Here is an 18,711-nt window from a genome sequence, read left to right on the forward strand (position 1 = left end):
AAACATAATTATGTACATTAAAATTCCTATACAGTGAGGAGTATTTTAAGCCCTTGTGATTATGCAAGTTCACCCACTGAGAAAATAGGTAGGGGTCCGAAATTGAAATCATCGTTGCAGTTCCACCTATAGAGACATAATCTAAAAAAAAAAAATCTGGAACTCACATTGTATGATTTTTCAATAATTTATTTGTAATTTACTGGGGTTCCTAGGTATTTGAACACCTGAGAATCAGCAATAATTATGACACTCAAAGAGTTCTCAGTCTGCCTTTAAAAAGTCCCCCTTTACCCCATGAGTAACCACCCACCCACCACCCGTTTCAGCTCTTTATTGTCACCTGTGCACCCCACAGTCATAATCCAACTGCTACCATTGGCAAGATCAGAGAGCTTTTGAAAGACACCAAAGAAAAAATTGTTGAGTTCCACAAAGCTGGAAAAGGCTGGGACAATTGGAAAGCAGCTTGGTGAGAATAAATCAACAGTTGCAGCAATTGCTACAAAATGGAAAAGGCTAGACATGAATGATGATCGACCTCGGACTGGGTCTCCATGTAAAATCTTTCCTTGTGGGGTATCACTCATGATGAAAAAAGTGAGGGCTCAGCCTAGAACTACATGAAAGGAGGTGGTCAATGACCTGAAGAGAGTTGGATGCACAGTTTCAAAGGCTACTGTCAGTACAACACTATGGTGCAATGGTTTAAAATCATGCATTGCTCAGAAGGTTCCCCTGTTCAAGCTAGTACATGTGAAGGCCCAAGTTTGCCAGGGACAGTCCAGAGTTGTTTTCGTCAACGATGACTATCACGAAACTATTTCGCCATCAAACAATTTTTTTTCATGACGATGACAAGACAATAATGAGCTAAAAACGTGTTTTGGGAGACTAAAACATAACGAGATTAATGCCAGTTTTCGTCTGACGAGACGAAAATGCACCATAGTTTCTCTCATATGTTCATGATGTGTGACATTTTACGTGTAGGTAGCCTGCATCGTAGCAGTGTCTTCTTGTGTCACTCATGTGATGTGCTGCTGCTCTCCAGTCTCCAGGCTTGTACACAGATTTAAGATTGGTTTTGTTGTCTTTGCCAGAGAGAATATGCAATGTTGCTTGGGCCATTAATGGTCTATGCCAGTGCCTTTCAACCAGTGTGCCACGGAGCACTAAGAGATCGTCAGGTATGCGGTGAGAGATTATTCAATATCGCATTTTTTTTTTAACATCGTCGGGCGGAGTTGCAGTGGGAAGGAAGGAGTAGGTAGAAGGTTGCAGTCGTGTTCAGATGAGTGAGGTATTGCTCGTGTTGCGTTCAAGAACTGCTCGGATTTCTAGCCATCAGCCACCCAACCATATGTGATGACTGTCATTTCTCCCCTCTGTGTTTTATTCCAACACATTGTCGAGGACAGCAAGGTGGCTGATGGCTAGAAATCCGAGCAGTTCTTGAAGGCGACACGAGCAGCTATCCAACAGCGTCATGGTGCCAAGCAAGTCATCTCCAAACGAAACGCCCGTCACTTCAAAACAAGTCAATGGACTATTTTGTTCGCCTTTGTGAAAACACAGAGAAACAGGCAACTTTTTTGAGAAAAACTACAATGGTAAATGAGAATGCCCTCAACGTTACCTTGTTGCTGAACTTGTTGCTCAATCAAAAAAGTGCCACATTGTGGCAGGGACATTAATACTACCTGGCTGCAAAGCCATTGTCAGAGAGATGCTCGGCCCTGATGCATTTAAAGACATTGCTAAAGTCCCCCGTCTGATAATTCTGAGCTTTTCAAGCCTAATTGCTATAAAAAATAAAAGCAGAGAGAGACTGAGAGCTGTTGAAGAAGATTCCTGCCAGGATATCGGCTTTGTGTTCATCTAAACATGCTCAAGTTTCATACTGAGTAAGCCTGTCGCAATATGCAATAATTCCATTTATCGCACGACAAATAAAAATGAAGGCGGTAATTTTTCTGCTGCGATTTATCGCCTCGCGTGCACGTGCGTGTGCAGACATGCTGTTAAAAGTTCGGATTCTTCGTTACCAACTGTGCAAAATGCATCTTTGTTCCAGGTCCATCAAAAAATGGCGCCGGAGCCAATCGTTCCCATTATATCCTATTATTCAACATATACTGGCCGCGTCAATGCTCTGGATTGACTGCGGACCATCTCCGGCGTGCCGGTGTTGTTGACGCTCCCGTCAGGGGTGACATTTCACGCGGGGCGGCTATTTTTCGGCACAACACCGGATATTTGGGTGGCAAATTAAGAGCGCTGTGCTTCAAACTCATCCTGTTTATGAAAGTCGATTGTCATATGCTGGTGTTGGGCAGTAATGAGCAGACATGACGTTTGCTAACTTTTTTAATGCGCGAACACAATAGATATCATGAAATAGCAAACCAGATGTGCGCGTCCCATGCCATTGGCTACGTGACCCCAGAGTGATTATGGGACACGTAGTCCATATACTACATCGATGAATTATAAACCGCCATGACTGAATGGAAGTTAAGAAGGCCAAATCAATCCATACCAGTGACTATAGATAATGCTGCAAATATTGTTAATTCAGTACGTGACACAGATGGATTCGGACCACAAATAGGATGTCTTGCTCGTGTAGTAAACCTAGCTGCTAAGAGAGCTGTAGCAATCAACAGTGGGCCCCGCCTCTCAGCACTTTTATACTAAATTTCTTCAGATCAGTAAGAAGTAAGCACATAGATATTATGCAGTAAAATGCATGTTTATATGATGGCAATTTAATTTTTGCTTGTTTGCAAAAAAAAAAAAAGAAACAAAAAATACATTTTTTTTTTTTTTCTGAGGATTAAATATATTGAATCGGATCGAAAATTGTGTCCCCTGTATCGAAAATCGTACCGAACCGTGACTTAACTGTATCGCTGCATCCCTATGGAACACCATTGCAGAAGCTTTGAGGGGAAATGTTTTCATTTGCCTAAATGCTTAAGTTATTAACTGCAAGTGTATTTTTCTTTTCTTGAAAAACACATTTTCTTTATTTCTGTGCTGTATTAATATTGTTGTCTTTTTCTTAAGAGGCACTGTCTATTGTTTTTAGGTGTGCTTTCTTATCCCGTTTAAATGGGTGTACTTGATCTATTAATATATACTGTATTCTCACTGTGTTATTGTAAATTGGTTTTAAAAAAAATTGGGGGGGCGCAATAATATCGCATATTGCAATAATTTATTAGATAAATTATCGCACACTAAAATTTGTTATTGCGACAGGCCTAATACTGAGAAAGTAAAAATACTGAGAAATTGTTTTATAATTAAACATACTGTACAGAAAGTAATTTTGGAACATTTTTGGTTTGAGGTGTACCGCGAGATTTTATCCAAGGGCACGTTTTTACATAACTCAGAAAAGGTTGAAAAACACTCGTCTATGCTCAGTGATCAATACACACTAAATGTAACTGGTAGCGTAGCATTCGTGTTTAACGCTATGCTATGCTCACATTAGCATTAGGCTAATGCTAATGGCAAGCATCGTCTTAAACTCTCGGACAACTTTTTTTTTATATATACAGATTGTCGCGTCGAGATGGGTATAGTTAATGCCCATATTACGGGTAGGACATTTGTGTCTAAATCATTCAATCCACCGAAAAAAGTTGCTTCAATCAAAAAAAATATTTTCAATCAAAGAAAAAAAATCATTTGAAAAATAAAATTGCCCTCCCCTAATTTTTTTTTTTTTTTTTTGGGAGGGGGGGGGATCTTATGCAAAGCAAATGACCGTCTAAGGTACTAGTCACATGATCTGTTCGAAGAATAATTTTGACCCATTCTAAAAATATTTTTGTTAATTTCATTCATTTTTGTTGCAGTTTTATTGCTTTACAATTTTTATATAGGAAGTCAATTTCATGCGATGATATTTTTCGGCCACCAGGGGGCCTGGCCCCCCCCTTAAAATCCACTAATGCACGAAACCTGACAGATCTAGAGAACATTTGTGTGGAGGAATGTGCCAAAATCCCTGTTTCTATATGTAAAAAAAAAAAAAAACTGATGAAGAACTACAGAAAGCGTCTGACCTCTGTAATTTCCAACAAAGGCTTCTGCACTAAATATTAGCACTGATTTTCTCAGGGGTACAAATACTAATGTACCCCAGTAAATTACAAATAATTTATTGAAAAATGATTAGGGCTGTCAAACTATTAAAATTTTTAATCGAGTTAATCACAGATTAAAAATTAATTAATCGTAATTAATCGAAATTCAAACCATCTATAAAATATGCCATATTTTACCGTAAATTATTGTTGGAATGGAAAGATAAGACACAAGACGGCTATATACATTCAACATACAGTACATATGTACTGTATTTGTATATTAAAACAATAAATGCACGTTAAGTGCGTCAAATATTTTAACGTGATTAATTTAAATAATTAATTACCACCCGTTAACGCGATAATTTTGACAGCCCTAAAAATAATTCAATGTGAGTTCCAGATTTTTTTATATTATGTCTCTTTAAGTGGAAATGCATCAATGATTGAGATTTCAGATCTCTACCTATTTTCTAAGAGGGTGAACTTGCAAAATCACAAGGGGTGCAAATACTTCTGCTCCTCATTTTTTTTTTTTGCGTGTTTCTGTTTTTTTTTACCCACCCCCTTGCTGTTAAGGTAGATCGCGGGAGGTTCTCTCCTTGAAGAGTAGCTCTTGAAGCCAAAAAAAAAAAAAAGTATGTGCACTTCTGCCTACAGTAAAACTGATCACCCTTCACAAATAAACAACAGATTTTTCTCATGGAATTGGTCACTGGTTACAAAGTACATATGGTATGCTTTCAGTTTGCGAAAGGTTTTACTTTATTTAGATGTACACCCTTTTGCAACCTATTATTATAACAGCATAAAAGCATCAATAGGACGTAGGCTTTAGATATTTCTTTTTGATTGATCTTTGTATCACTTTAGGCTTCACAGTGCATAATACAGTCATTGAAATAACCACAAAACAAATGCAAAGAGGTACAAAAAGGAGAATGTACCAAAAAATAGATTCTCCATATTCCTCATGACAAAAAAATGTCTGAGGACGCCTAATGCTGTGTGTTCGGGAGAGATCCATACATTCAATGTCCGACTGTCCGACCATGTGGATTGTCTTTGTGGCTTCAAAGGTCCTAAACCACTCGGATTGGCAGCAGTTGAATGGATTTCCAGTGAGAAAAACAGTGTGAAGTTTAGATGCTAATGTGTTAGCTTGATCTGAAGGAATAGTAGTCAGCTTATTTTCCCTCAAATCAAGCTCTTTTAAGTCCAGACTCAAGATTGAAGCTGGAAGATGTGCAAGAGAGTTGCATGAAATATTCAGAGACTTCAGATTCACAAAGTCCCTGAAGTCCAAGTCACCAACGTGTGTGTTTCCCAAACCTAGGTGGTTTAACGTTCTACTCAGAATTTTAATGGATTCTTGCCCTCTTAGTCCAGGGTTTTCAGAGAGTTCTAAATGTGTCAGTGACAGTCCAGAGAATGCAAAAGGTGGAATTCTCGCAAGGTGGCATCCCTTCAGGTAAAGCTTCCGTAAGGACGCGGTGACTTTCCAAGCTAAACCTGAATTAGCCTGAGGAAGGCATATGTTGTTGTAGCTGAGGTCCACTGACCTAAGACTTGGCAAGGGAAAAAACAGTCCAGAAGATAGGCAGTCCAGCTCGTTCATGCTTAGGTTAACGTATGTCAAATTGCTTAGAGTTCTCAATGTAACGTCATTCGCTACAATCTCTTTCAGTCTGTTGTTGCTAACGTCTAATTCATACAAGTTCCCAGAGAATTGCTCCGACGTTAGATTTAAGCTTTCCAGACAATTGGTACACATTCGTAGTCTGGACAGCGAAGGCATTTTATGGATGAATCCATGTGGGAAGTACTGCAACTGATTTGCTCGTAGATCTAAAATCTCCACCGAGGAGATGTCGCCGTGAAGACTGTCGTCCCACAGCTTAGCCGTAATGTTCTCGGTGTTCTTCCTCAGGTTGTAGAACTTGACCGTGGCGGTCAAATTGGGGAATGTGACGTTGTCATCCAGGTGCTCGTAAAAACTCACAATGTTGTGGGACAGGTACAGATTCCGTAAGCGACTAACAGTGGGTAAGAACGGAAAGAAGAGCAGATTGTTATCGGACAGATCGAGCGTCTCTAATTGGAAAGTGTCGTTAATTTCCTGCCTGGAGATGAACCATTCGATGAAGTTGTGGCTAGCGTTGAGGACTACCAGCTGGGTCATGTGGAAGTCCATCAGGCAAGGCAGATAATTGAGGGCCAAATTAAGCCGCTGTAATCTGGGAGTGTTGTCGAAGGCGTTGTCAATCTCAAACAGTAGGTTCCTCTGCAAATCCAGTTCTTTGAGCTGCTGAAGATCCCTGAAAGAGCTCTCGTCCAAACGCCGTAGGAGATTCCCCGAAAGATTTAGGTACTCCAGGGATGTCAGATTTTGAAGAAGGACTGCAGTCATTTCTTCGTCCAATTTATTCACTGATAGATCTAACGATTTAAGATGGCGCAACGTTTTTAAAGCGCTGCTGGTTTCTAAGTAACTCACATCCAGATTGTTATTTGCTAAATTTAGACCTTTTAACAATTTGGAATGTTGAAAAGTGTTTGCGTGTAATTTCTCCAGGTGGTTGCAGGCTAAGCTGAGGGTAGTGAGTGAGGGGTAATGAAGAGAGTTGTCGTGTAGTGTCTTGATAAGATTGTCATTGAGCTGAAGCTCCTCAGTGCTGGCCGGTAGTCCCACAGGTACTGACGTCAGGTTACTGTTGTTGCAGAGAGCGGTTCTTTGTGTCTGTAGGCAAAACACAAACAGTTTGCGCTGCAAATTTATAACGTCTTAATAAGATTATTTTTCTTAAAGTGCGTATGACACCAAAAAGCATGTCAGCATTTCACAACACAGCCATTGCTTTATAGCACGCAGATGGACTGCGGATTCAGCTGATTTTGCGGATTATTTCGTTTATTTTTCGCATCACGCCAGCCCAATGTGCTGCAGGCTTTTGTTGCTGCACCAGGGAGAGGCGTGTGAGCCTTTTTTGGGTTTCAGAAAGTTTCCGTTCACCCCGAGATGGGCAAAGACAAGTGTACGACAACTGTGGGACCATTGGACTTACGAGTAAGTGAGTAAACATCGTGTTTTGTATGATGTCAAATACGTGGATCATGGCACACGTGTTAATACGGAGGTGGCTTGCATTTTGTGGCTGACAATGCTCCTTGTCCACCGAGAATGCCACTTGGCTGACGGCATCTTGCTGCTCACCACCTCGCCGGGAGAGCACTGTACTCGGGTTATTGCCCTCTTCGTGTGCCCGGTTTTCTGTCAAATTTTCCACCACATTGGAAATTGCAACTTTGTGCTAAATATGGCCGCGAATACAGCGATTAGAAAGTGAAAACTACAAACTTTCTTTAAATAAAGGACTATTTACTTACGATTGATCATGGACGGACATGTAGAAAACCTCTACTCAGACACATCCTGCCATGTTAGCTGCACAACTGCAGCCGCTTTCGTATGACTCTCTCAGTGTTTACGTCTTCGCCGTGTATTAATATTCGTGCCATATTCGTGTTGACCATGTGGCAGCTGCGTGCTCCTCCGACGGCAGCCTGTTTGTCCGGCGGTACTCTCCAGCTGCTTCCCCGCAAACGAGCCCTCTGTCCGCAGCATGGAACCGACAAGCTCTAACTTGCTCACTGCAAGGCGGTTTGCTGATTGGCAGATACAATCGACAACCCAGTCGTCATGTGAAATGATCCGGGCTAGTTTTGTGTGATTTTTCGCTTCGAAGACTTTGAAACATCACTCGGTTCAGGATAGCATGTCGGCTAGCTGTCACGCCTCTTGGTTTGTTTATATTCTCCGAAGCCGGGGCAGTGAAATGACAAAAGCCCGAATAACTACGGTGGCATAAAATATCACTCGGGAGGTGCGACAGTAAAGGTGAAGTCGACAGTTTCGACCATTATGGAGTAATTTTGCCATGTCGTACTGAATAAATGCATTTTTATTTCATATTCCATTTAGCACAAGGCTATTATTATTGCTGTTATTTGTCATGACCATACCTTTTATTTAGCTATTGGGGGAAAATGCTTGGATAAAAAGAATATCCTGTAAAAATATTGACGTAGAGAGACTGAAACAATGACATTTTGTGGCTCTCTCATTTTGCGCCTATAATGATAGGCGTGGCTAAACGGCGGATAAAAAGACTAATTTCTCGTCACCTGTGCTTTGCCAGTTTGTTGTATATAGTCGAATCGTCTCAAAATATAATTGTAATTCACATATTAATGCTATTTAAGATTTGTTTTTATCCTGTCATAGGCCCTTCAAAGTGCCTATGACAGCAAAAAGCATGTTTATTTCAAATTTCATGCAGTATTTTATGCTCCTGAATTAAATGGACCGCTTGGATGTGCGTGGAAGCCATCGTTTTATTCATTTAATTTTTTTAATCCCGTGCCATTTAAATGAGTGACTTTCAGCTCCAGTCTCGTGTTGAGGAAGAATGCGAATGTGACTTCACCCGGGTCAGCATCTCACAATACAGTATTGCTTTATAGCATGCAGATGGACTACGGATTCAGCTGATTTTGCGAATTAATTCATTTATTTTTCACATCACGGCAGCCCAATGTGCTTCAGGCTTTTGTTGCTGCATCAGGGAGAGTGGTGTGAGGCTTTTTGGATTTCCAAAAGATTCTTGTTCTCCGCAATCAAGAGACCATTGGACGGATGACGAAGTGAGTAAGCTTCATGTTTTATATTATGTCAAATACTGGGATCATGGCAAACGTTTTAATAAAGAGGTGGCGCGCATTTTGTGGGTGATAATACTTCTCCTATTTTGTTTATATTTTCAGCATTTTCCCCTTCTCTCCCCGGCAATGAGCACTGCCTGCCCGCTGCCGTAGGCTGGCCGATCGGTAAAGACATTCAACCCTGCCGCCGTGTGTGACATGAGTTGGGATAGTTTTGTGTGATTTGTCATTTTCGGCGTTTCCCCTTCTGTCCCTGGCGACGAGCACTGCCTGCCCGCTGCAGAAAAAACGCCGCCGGTTCGGGTTAGCATGTTGGCTTGCTGTCACGCCTCCTGCTTTGTTTACGCTCTTTCCTCCATCCCTGAAGCGGGGGCAGGGTAATGACAAAAGCCTGACTAACTCCGGTGGCATAAAATACCATTCGGGAGGTGCAAGAAGTCGACTGTTTTGAACATTATGCAGCTATTTTGCCCTGTCGTACTTAATAAATGTATTTTTAACATTTCATGGGGCATTTCGCACAAGACTGCTATTTGTCATGACCATACCATTTATTTAGCAATTGGGGAAAATACTTAGATAAAAAGAATATCCTGTAAAAGTATTGGAGTAGAGATATTGAAACAATGACACTTTGCTGCTCTCTAACGCAATTTTCCTCATTCTGAATCGTCTCCCTCAATGGGCTGAATTCTAAATCAGCTGAAATCGTGACCCTGCCAGTGTCATCCTCCAGCTGGGGACGCTAGAGCCCTATAATGTGGTAGGCGTGGCTACACGGCAGATTAATTTCTCGTCATCTGCGCTTTGCCAAATTGTTGTACGTAGTCGAATTGTCTCGAAATATGATTCTAATTCACATAATAATGCTGTTTAAGATTTTTTTCATGCATTCACAGGCACTTTAACATATATGTTTTTTTCCAAAATAGCAATTTAAATATTTTTTATTTAGTTTTCAACAGCTAAAAAATCCTTCAATTTCCGCATCAGAAACTTAATACTTGAGGAAAGCATGCAGGATCATCTTAATTTCACTAAACAAAAGCAAAATTTGCATTTTTCTATATACAATCACAACCTATTGAGGTTGAATTCCGTTGTTACCATTGCCTCAGCACGGAGGCACATCTAGCGGCTATTTAGCCCTCGTCGTTTTTAGATTGAAATGTAACATTACATAAATAAAAGACAATTTTTTTTTTTGTATGGACATAGAAATCTCTAAATTACTACTTTTTTTGCCAAAAGACGGCAGTTGGCCGAAAATTACCTGATCATTTGAATGTAAACTTACGCTACTGTAACATGTCGGCCATCACAAAACAAAGAGCTTTTTAAGTTGAAACGTCTTGTCAATAAATGCGTACATCTTGCAATTTCTATAAATATGAACATAGAACAGTCTAGATTCTTGGTCAAAAGCCAAAACCCGGGCAGTTATCATACATTTTACGTAAATATTTCGAGCTAAAATTACACTATTGTGTAAATCCAACGTGGAGTCCATCACAAAATAAAGAGCCTTTTAAGTAGAAAATTCTTGAAAATAAATGCGTACATCCCTGAATTTCTATAGATATGAACATAGAACAGTTTGGATTCTTGGTTAAAAGCAAAAAAAAACCCAAATATTTCACGCTAATTTTGCTTATGCATTTTTTCACATTTCAAAGTGCATGCGTGGGGCTATTTTATATAATAATTATCTAGTATCATCGACCTAATCACTCTTGAGACACTGCTGCCTGCTTGTATGCAGTAAAACTTTTGTCCTTTTACCACCTAAATTCGCCGTTTGAATGTCGCGTGTGTTTGAGTTTATGACAGTGAAAGCCAAATGCTCTGCCTGGGTCAGGCTACAAAGGGAAGGCGTGGCGCAATGTTTGTGGGAGCTGTCTTGTCAACTGATGGTGAAGTCTATATTTCAGCTAAATCAGGAAAATGCTTTCAAATAATGTTTTGAACAATATCTATTCTCATATTCAGAACATTTCTGACACATTTACTCCCCACCAGCCCCTCATAAAATAAGAAACACTCATTGACACACATTGACAGACTTCAACCTAAACTTCCGAACAGAATAGATTATTTTTATGTTAAAACAAGTAACAAATAAAACATTTTAATCTCAGAAAACAAGCGTTTCAAGTTTAGTTAATGATTTAAATGAATTGTTCTGTTGCTTAAAAAGGGTGATTTAAGCTTTTTTACGGTTTAATTTTTGAGATTTGTTGTTCAGGAAGGGAATTTTGCTTATTATACACAAAATGCTACTAAAAATGAGTATTTAAAGCATTTTTTTTTTAGATTAAATATACTACGGTAATTTATTGCTTGATATAGACTGTTAAGATTATTTTCAGTTTAATGAAAGCCGAGCTATTTTTTTTTTTTTTTTTCTAGAACTCTAAATGAATAAAATTTACTTGAAGCACATAGAGATAATTTCACTTATTTCCAGTCGATTTACACTGAAAACAAAGGAATTTAACTAGTTTTAAAGAGGTGTTTTTTTTGTTTTTGAGTAACTTTCGTTTACAATGTCCTGAGAAATATCAACTTCTCTGTTCAAATAACACAAGTGACTTCTCCTTAAAGTGAATTTACCATCAAGACAGCGGATATACAATCAATTCATAGTCATCAATTTGCCATATCCGGCACTACAGGGGATTTTTGTTTGTGTGCAGATCACAGCTTAGTTATCATATTCAAAGTTTATACATCTTCTTAGGTGCTTGATGTTTCATTACCATGTTAATTATTTTCTGCTAAGTACTACCCCCCCCCCCCCCCCCCCCCCATGGAAGACGGAAACATTTCACACACACCCCCCCCAAACTCTCTGCAGCCACTGTAAATACAGGTAGTCCCCGGGTTATGACGTACTTGACTTACGTGATTTCCGTCCGCCATTTTGTCTTCAGTCATTTTTTGTTTAAGTTGCATAAACAGTAACTTATTGTATCTTAAAGTATCTTTTTTTTTTTACTTTACTTTATTATTATAACGTGCTCTGTCCTCGTTAAACGAGAATTTGGTCAGCTTTACAGACATTAAAGAAGGCAATTGAGTATTTTCAAGCTTTTCTAACAGTTTGTAAAGCTGTAACACACATATGTGCACTTACAGTGCCTTGCAAAAGTATTCGGCCCCCTTGAATCTTGCTACCTTTCGCCACATTTCAGGCTTCAAACATAAAGATATGAAATTTAATTTTTTTGGCAAGAATCAACAACAAGTGGGACAAAATCGTGAAGTGGAACAACATTTCTTGGATAATTTAAACTTTTTTAACAAATAAAAAACTGAAAAGTGGGGCGTGCAATATTATTCGGCCCCTTTACTTTCAGTGCAGCAAACTCACTCCAGAAGTTCAGTGAGGATCTCTGAATGATCCAATGTTGTCCTAAATGACCGATGATGATAAATAGAATCCACCTGTGTGTAATCAAGTCTCCGTATAAATGCACCTGCTCTGTGATAGTCTCAGGGTTCGGTTTAAAGTGCAGAGAGCATTATGAAAACCAAGGAACACACCAGGCAGGTCCGAGATACTGTTGTAGAGAAGTTTAAAGCCGGATTTGGATACAAAAAGATTTCCCAAGCTTTAAACATCTCAAGGAGCACTGTGCAAGCCATCATATTGAAATGGAAGGAGCATCAGACCACTGCAAATCTACCAAGACCCGGCCGTCCTTCCAAACTTTCTTCTCAAACAAGGAGAAAACTGATCAGAGATGCAGCTAAGAGGCCCATGATCACTCTGGAGGTACTGCAGAGATCTACAGCTGAGGTGGGAGAGTCTGTCCATAGGACAACAATCAGTCGTACACTGCACAAATCTGGCCTTTATGGAAGAGTGGCAAGAAGAAAGCCATTTCTCAAAGATATTCATAAAAAATCTCGTTTAAAGTTTGCCACAAGCCACCTGGGAGACACACCAAACATGTGGAAGAAGGTGCTCTGGTCAGATGAAACCAAAATTGAACTTTTTGGCCACAATGCAAAACGATATGTTTGGCGTAAAAGCAACACAGCTCATCACCCTGAACACACCATCCCCACTGTCAAACATGGTGGTGGTGGCGGCATCATGGTTTGGGCCTGCTTTTCTTCAGCAGGGACAGGGAAGATGGTTAAAATTGACGGGAAGATGGATGCAGCCAAATACAGGAACATTCTGGAAGAAAACCTGTTGGTATCTGCACAAGACCTGAGACTGGGACGGAGATTTATCTTCCAACAGGACAATGATCCAAAACATAAAGCCAAATCTACAATGGAATGGTTAAAAAATAAACGTATCCAGGTGTTAGAATGGCCAAGTCAAAGTCCAGACCTGAATCCAATCGAGAATCTGTGGAAAGAGCTGAAGACTGCTGTTCACAAACACTCTCCATCCAACCTCACTGAGCTCGAGCTGTTTTGCAAGGAAGAATGGGCAAGAATGTCAGTCTCTCGATGTGCAAAACTGATAGAAACATACCCCAAGCGACTTGCAGCTGTAATTGGAGCAAAAGGTGGCGCTACAAAGTATTAACGCAAGGGGGCCGAATAATATTGCACGCCCCACTTTTCAGTTTTTTATTTGTTAAAAAAGTTTAAATTATCCAATAAATTTTGTTCCACTTCACGATTGTGTCCCACTTGTAGTTGATTCTTGACAAAAAAATTAAAATTTTATATCTTTATGTTTGAAGCCTGAAATGTGGCGAAAGGTTGCAAGGTTCAAGGGGGCCGAATACTTTTGCAAGGCACTGTATGTTCAAAATGAAATGCTTTTTAACAATAAAACACTTAACACAAAACAGTTGGTGCTCAAATGTCCATCTAGTCTGATCAATATGTAAATTTAGTCAAATAAATTAGACTAATTTGCCCAACAAAAGTCTGCCAGCTTAAATGTTACGAATGCTAACATATTTACAATTCTCATAGAAAAAACCCCTAACCTCTCACATAACTCCACAAACTGTAGCTCTAAACTTAATTACAAATGCATACAAATATAACAACTTAACATATACAGTATTAACTGAAACAACTTACAGCCTTATGTGAGCCAAACCAGAGCACAGCTGTCCTTTATCCATGTCAGACGAGTCTGCTCCTCCGTCATACAAGGCGACAGTCCAGCTAGACGCAACGATGCCATCAGAGGGCAGTGTTTTGGACTTTTTGGATAGTTATTTTCGAGATTTAGGGGATAACTCCGATTTACGCGGAATTCGGGTTACTTCGCAAGCGTAGGAATGGAACTCGTACATAACCCCGGGACTACGTCTATAAGAAATCTTTAAGATAATGCAGTACTTCTCAAATAGTGGGGCTTGTGACCTTGGGGAACATATTTTTTTGCCATACTAGAATAATGTGTAATTGCACATCCACTCAATGGGTGGCAGTGGCGCTCTCATTTTCAGAGTGTGCGCAGTATTTCTGAACCAAACGAGCACACAGCAAAGAGCAATGGAGCTAAGATGAGGAAATATGGCGAAGCGTATGTAGCTTTTGGCTTTGACTTTTAATACAGTGGGAGACGAGGAAAGACCAGTCTGTTGAATGTGTCTAAAAAGGTTTGCAGCGGACAGCAGGGAGCCAATTCAATTGAGACGTCACTTAAAGACATTAGAACTAGAGATGTCCCGATCGATCGGGTTCCGATCACGTCATTTTCAAAGTATCGGAATCGGCAAAAAAATATCGGCCATGCCTTTTTTAAATTTTTTTTTTTTTTTTTAATTAAATCATTTTCTAATTGTATTTAATGTTACATACATAATATATTACACTTATCCAGAGTCTTTAGTTTAGGCTTAAGGTAGGGTTATCAAGTTTATCCCAATAACAGCAATAATTAATTTTTTTTAAAAATGTATGACGTTAAAATGTTTAACGCAATTATTGCATGCACTGCACAATCCACTCACGCATTGTCGCGCTCCATCTATAATGGAGCTGTTTTGCCAATATAGAGAGTTAAAAAACAGCGTAAATTGATTAGAGTGCATTTTGACAGCCTTTGGTGCCTTATTTTAATTGGCTAAAACCTTACAATCCCTCTCTGCTCGATTAGTTATCATGGGAAGCAATGTATGGAAGCAAGGAAGCAATTGATCTTTTCTTAACTCCTTGAATTATATGTCATCGCAGAGAAGATATATGAATTGGTAGCACTACGCACAGTCGTGGTTTCACTTGTCATGGTTCCACTTCCCATCATGCATTGGGCATGGCCTTCAATATCATTTACTGAAAGCTCAACAAATACACTAGATGGCAATATTTAGTCATATACAAAGTCACAAGTCTTTCTATCCGTGGATCCCTCTCACAGAAAGAATGTTAATAATGTAAATGCCATCTTGATTTATTGTCATAATAAACAAATACAGTACTTATGTACTGTATGTTGAATGTATATATTCGTCCGAGTTTTATTCATTTTTTTCTTAATGCATTGCCAAAATGTATATGATTGGGAAAAATTATCGGGAATGATTGGAATTGAATCGGGAGCAAAAAAAAGTAATCGGATCAGGAAATATCGGGAACGGCAGATATTCAAACTAAAACGATCGGGATCGGATCGGGAGCAAAAAAACATGATCGGAACAACCCTAATTAGAACCCAATCACATTGATAAGCCGCTTGATTTTTTTTTTTTTTTTTCAGCAAAAACGTGCCAAATACTACCGACAATTGTCCCGCTTTGTCAGTGTTACATCAGTAAACCAGCGAGCACTGTTAGCATCATATAAGGTGGCATACTAAGTTGCTCAGTGGAAAATAACCCCAAAAAATAAGATAGTGTGAGATACAATGAGGTCCTGTTTATGCGACTAATAAAAAAAAAATTAAAGAAAAAAAAAACATCCAGCATCAGAAAGTCAAAATCTCGTAAGTCGAGTACACCGTAACCCGTGGAATATCCGTATTTGATAAACTTAACTTTTCCCCCTTTTCACTCACATAGAAAAGTGAGATGCCAGTTTCATTTGAACTGCTCTTGTTATTTAAATTATTTTTTTGATAGAACAATTGATAATTTTATATTCACAAAAACTAGCAGCTATTGAATGAGACGATTTGAGGGAGAGAAATGAATTACAGTTGCTCTGAAATGTTATTATATTTCTGCCAAGTGAACAGAACAGAATAGAAAAATAACAGTACAGTTGATTGTATGAAAAGAGAGCCTACCAGCTTGCATTGACTGCGTGGTGGATGACTTGAGGCTGGTGTGAGGATGGTCAACATGGATAATAGCAAGCAAAAGAGGATGGATGCTGGACCGTGAACTGACATTTTAACATCTTCACTGTTCCGACAACATGGAAAAGAGAGAAAGCCATTTTACGGAAAGACAGTTTTACCCCCACGTCCCCCTTTTTAATTAATCTATCCAAACAGTCATGACTTTTGTTTTGGTTTAATAATAAGAGGACACATTTTTATATTGTAGTTTGAAGACATTACGACACCATGTAAATCCAAACGCACTCAAATAACCATACAATACTCAATGTAATTCCTGTAATAATCAATGTTATATTTTCAATACACTTACTTTGTGTTTACAATTAAAAATAATAGAAGATGCCTTTTATTACAAACAGTTTGATTTTTTTTTCTATCGTGATTGCCATTATTTTGTAGTCAAAGCAAGTCTGCATATCTCTTATGTGCTATGCAAGTCTCAAACGGGTTTGTTTTTCAATATTTGAAATGAATGTATTAACCCTCCTGTTACATTGACGCATCAAAAAGACCCGTTCAAAATTTAAAAATATCTTTTAAAGTGAAATTGCATCGTTTATCCGTTTTTTCTATTTTAAATAGTTTAATTCTTTTTTAGGAAAATTTTGAAATTATTAGTGGTGTTATTTTATATTGGGATATTTACTCATAGAGGTCAAATTGACCCATCTTTTTGCTAAGAAAAAAATAATGATATTTTGGGATATTAAACGTGTTTTGCTTAGGTTAGTGGCGTCTGCTAACAATTAAATTAAAGTTTTGAAAATTCAGTTTCTGACACATTTAACGTTTAACTCTCATTGCCATTGGCGTCCGATCCATTTTGACTCCCTGTCAAAAATGGATCGGACGTCAGCCGCCATCAATAGCAACCAATGAGCTTAAGTTTTTAATATTTTTTCGACACGTGCAAATTCCTTTGGTCAAACTGACCCAACAAAACTCAGGTAACAGGAGGGTTGAATCTTTGTTTTCTATATGTAATAGACCAAAGATAATATGGCTCTAGTATGACTCCAATTACTGTGCGGTGCACAGATTAATTGATAAAATATTATAATTTTACAAACATCACTATTAGGCTCTTCAAGCAGTGTTAAAATAGTATAACCCCCATAACCAGTGTAATAAATATTATACACTTATATAATGGAGTTGCAAGAACAAGAAGGTACATTTGCCCCAATCAGTAAACAGTAAAATAATGATTGTTCTCGTTGCTTATTAGACAATATCTGTTACTTCCCTAGGAATAATTTGCATGAACTTACAGTGGTGGTTAGGTATGGATTCCCCAAGCCACTGATGCCTGCTCCCATGACCACATCGCTGCCTCACGCTCCGCTGTAGTGTCTTCTCATGCGTGATCTTTATGTGCCATACTCCGACAGAGGCACTGACACCTCTGTTTTACTATTCACGGAAGCATGCAGCGGAAACCGAGTCACATGGACAAGCTGCAATCAGAAAGAAGTTCTCAAGCTCGAGAGGCCACAGGAAGGCATGTACTGCTGAACTTTTTGTCTTCTTCCTCCTCACCAGGGCCCAAGTGTTATATCTCACATATTAGAAACGTGGTTGCGAGCGCAGCTGCCACCACAAAAAGTAACACACCCATGACAATCTTGGTCTGTTCTGATCAGAGAGCAAACTGGAGAGGAAACCAGTCAACGTACACGCCCTTCCTGCTGTTTGAGGCCTACTGTTACAATAGAACAAAAACTATTGGTACAGATAGTCCTCATTCATCGGACTATTTGATAGTTTTACCACTATCGGCCATGGTTAATGGAAAGATATCCAAGGATAATTGGAGAGAGGGGCCATATTCACTACATATGTATTTTGCATTGAATATATTAAATACACTTTTGTTGGAATCATATTTCAACCCAAATTGTTTATCCTTGGTATCCACCCGACAGAAAAATGGAGAACACAAATAAGGAAGTAGTATAATGTGCTTGCCTCGGACATATTTTAGGTCATGAGTATGGCAACATTCGCTGATACATACAGTGGGGCAAATAAGTATTTAGTCAACCACCAATTGTGCAAGTTCTCCTACTTGAAAAGATTAGAGAGGCCTGTAATTGTCAAAATGGGTAAACCTCAGCCATGAGAGACAGAATGTGGAAAAAAAAAAAACAGAAAATAACATTGTTTGATTTTTAAAGAATTTATTTCCAAATTAGAGTGGAAAATAAGTATTTGGTCACCTACAAATAAGCAAGATTTCTGGCTGTCAAAGAGATCTAACTTCTTCTAACGAGGTTTAACGAGGCTCCACTCGTTACCTGTATTAATGGCACCTGTTTTAACTTATCATCGGTATAAAAGACACCTGTCCACAATCTCAGTCAGTCACACTCCAAACTCCACTATGACCAAGACCAAAGAGCTGTTGAAGGACACCAGAGACAAAATTGTAGACCTGCACCAGGCTGGGAAGACTGAATCTGCAATAGGTAAAACGCTTGGTGTAAAGAAATCAACTGTGGGAGCAATTATTAGAAAAGGGAAGACATACAAGACCACTGATAATCTCCCTCGATCTGGGGCTCCATGTAAGATCTCACCCCGTGGCGTCAAAAGGATAACAAGAACGGTGAG

At 39.1% G+C, this 18,711-nt stretch overlaps 1 protein-coding gene across 1 annotated transcript; it reads right to left on the reverse strand.

Moving 5' to 3' along the window:
- Window positions 1–1,505: 1,505 nt before the first annotated feature.
- On the reverse strand, window positions 1,506–17,702 carry nrros (negative regulator of reactive oxygen species). The gene is made up of 3 exons (XM_057825138.1): window positions 17,370–17,702; window positions 16,042–16,159; window positions 1,506–6,846 (listed from the first exon to the last, which is right to left on the reverse strand). The coding sequence occupies exons 2-3, from the start codon at window positions 16,144–16,146 to the stop codon at window positions 4,924–4,926; spliced, it is 2,028 nt and encodes a 675-aa protein (XP_057681121.1). The 5' UTR covers window positions 16,147–16,159; window positions 17,370–17,702; the 3' UTR covers window positions 1,506–4,923.
- Between the last annotated feature and the right edge of the window lie 1,009 nt (window positions 17,703–18,711).

This window comes from Corythoichthys intestinalis, chromosome 20 (assembly GCF_030265065.1).
Source record: "Corythoichthys intestinalis isolate RoL2023-P3 chromosome 20, ASM3026506v1, whole genome shotgun sequence".
Taxonomy (NCBI): domain Eukaryota; kingdom Metazoa; phylum Chordata; class Actinopteri; order Syngnathiformes; family Syngnathidae; genus Corythoichthys; species Corythoichthys intestinalis.

Bases quoted from the DNA above. Each gene is read 5' to 3' on its own strand.
- nrros (XM_057825138.1), bottom strand. From the start codon at position 16,146: ATGTCAGTTCACGGTCCAGCATCCATCCTCTTTTGCTTGCTATTATCC. The intron at 6,847-16,041 runs GTAGGCTCTCTT...TTTTGCCTACAG, and splicing joins CACGCAGTCAATGCAAGCTG to ACACAAAGAACCGCTCTCTG.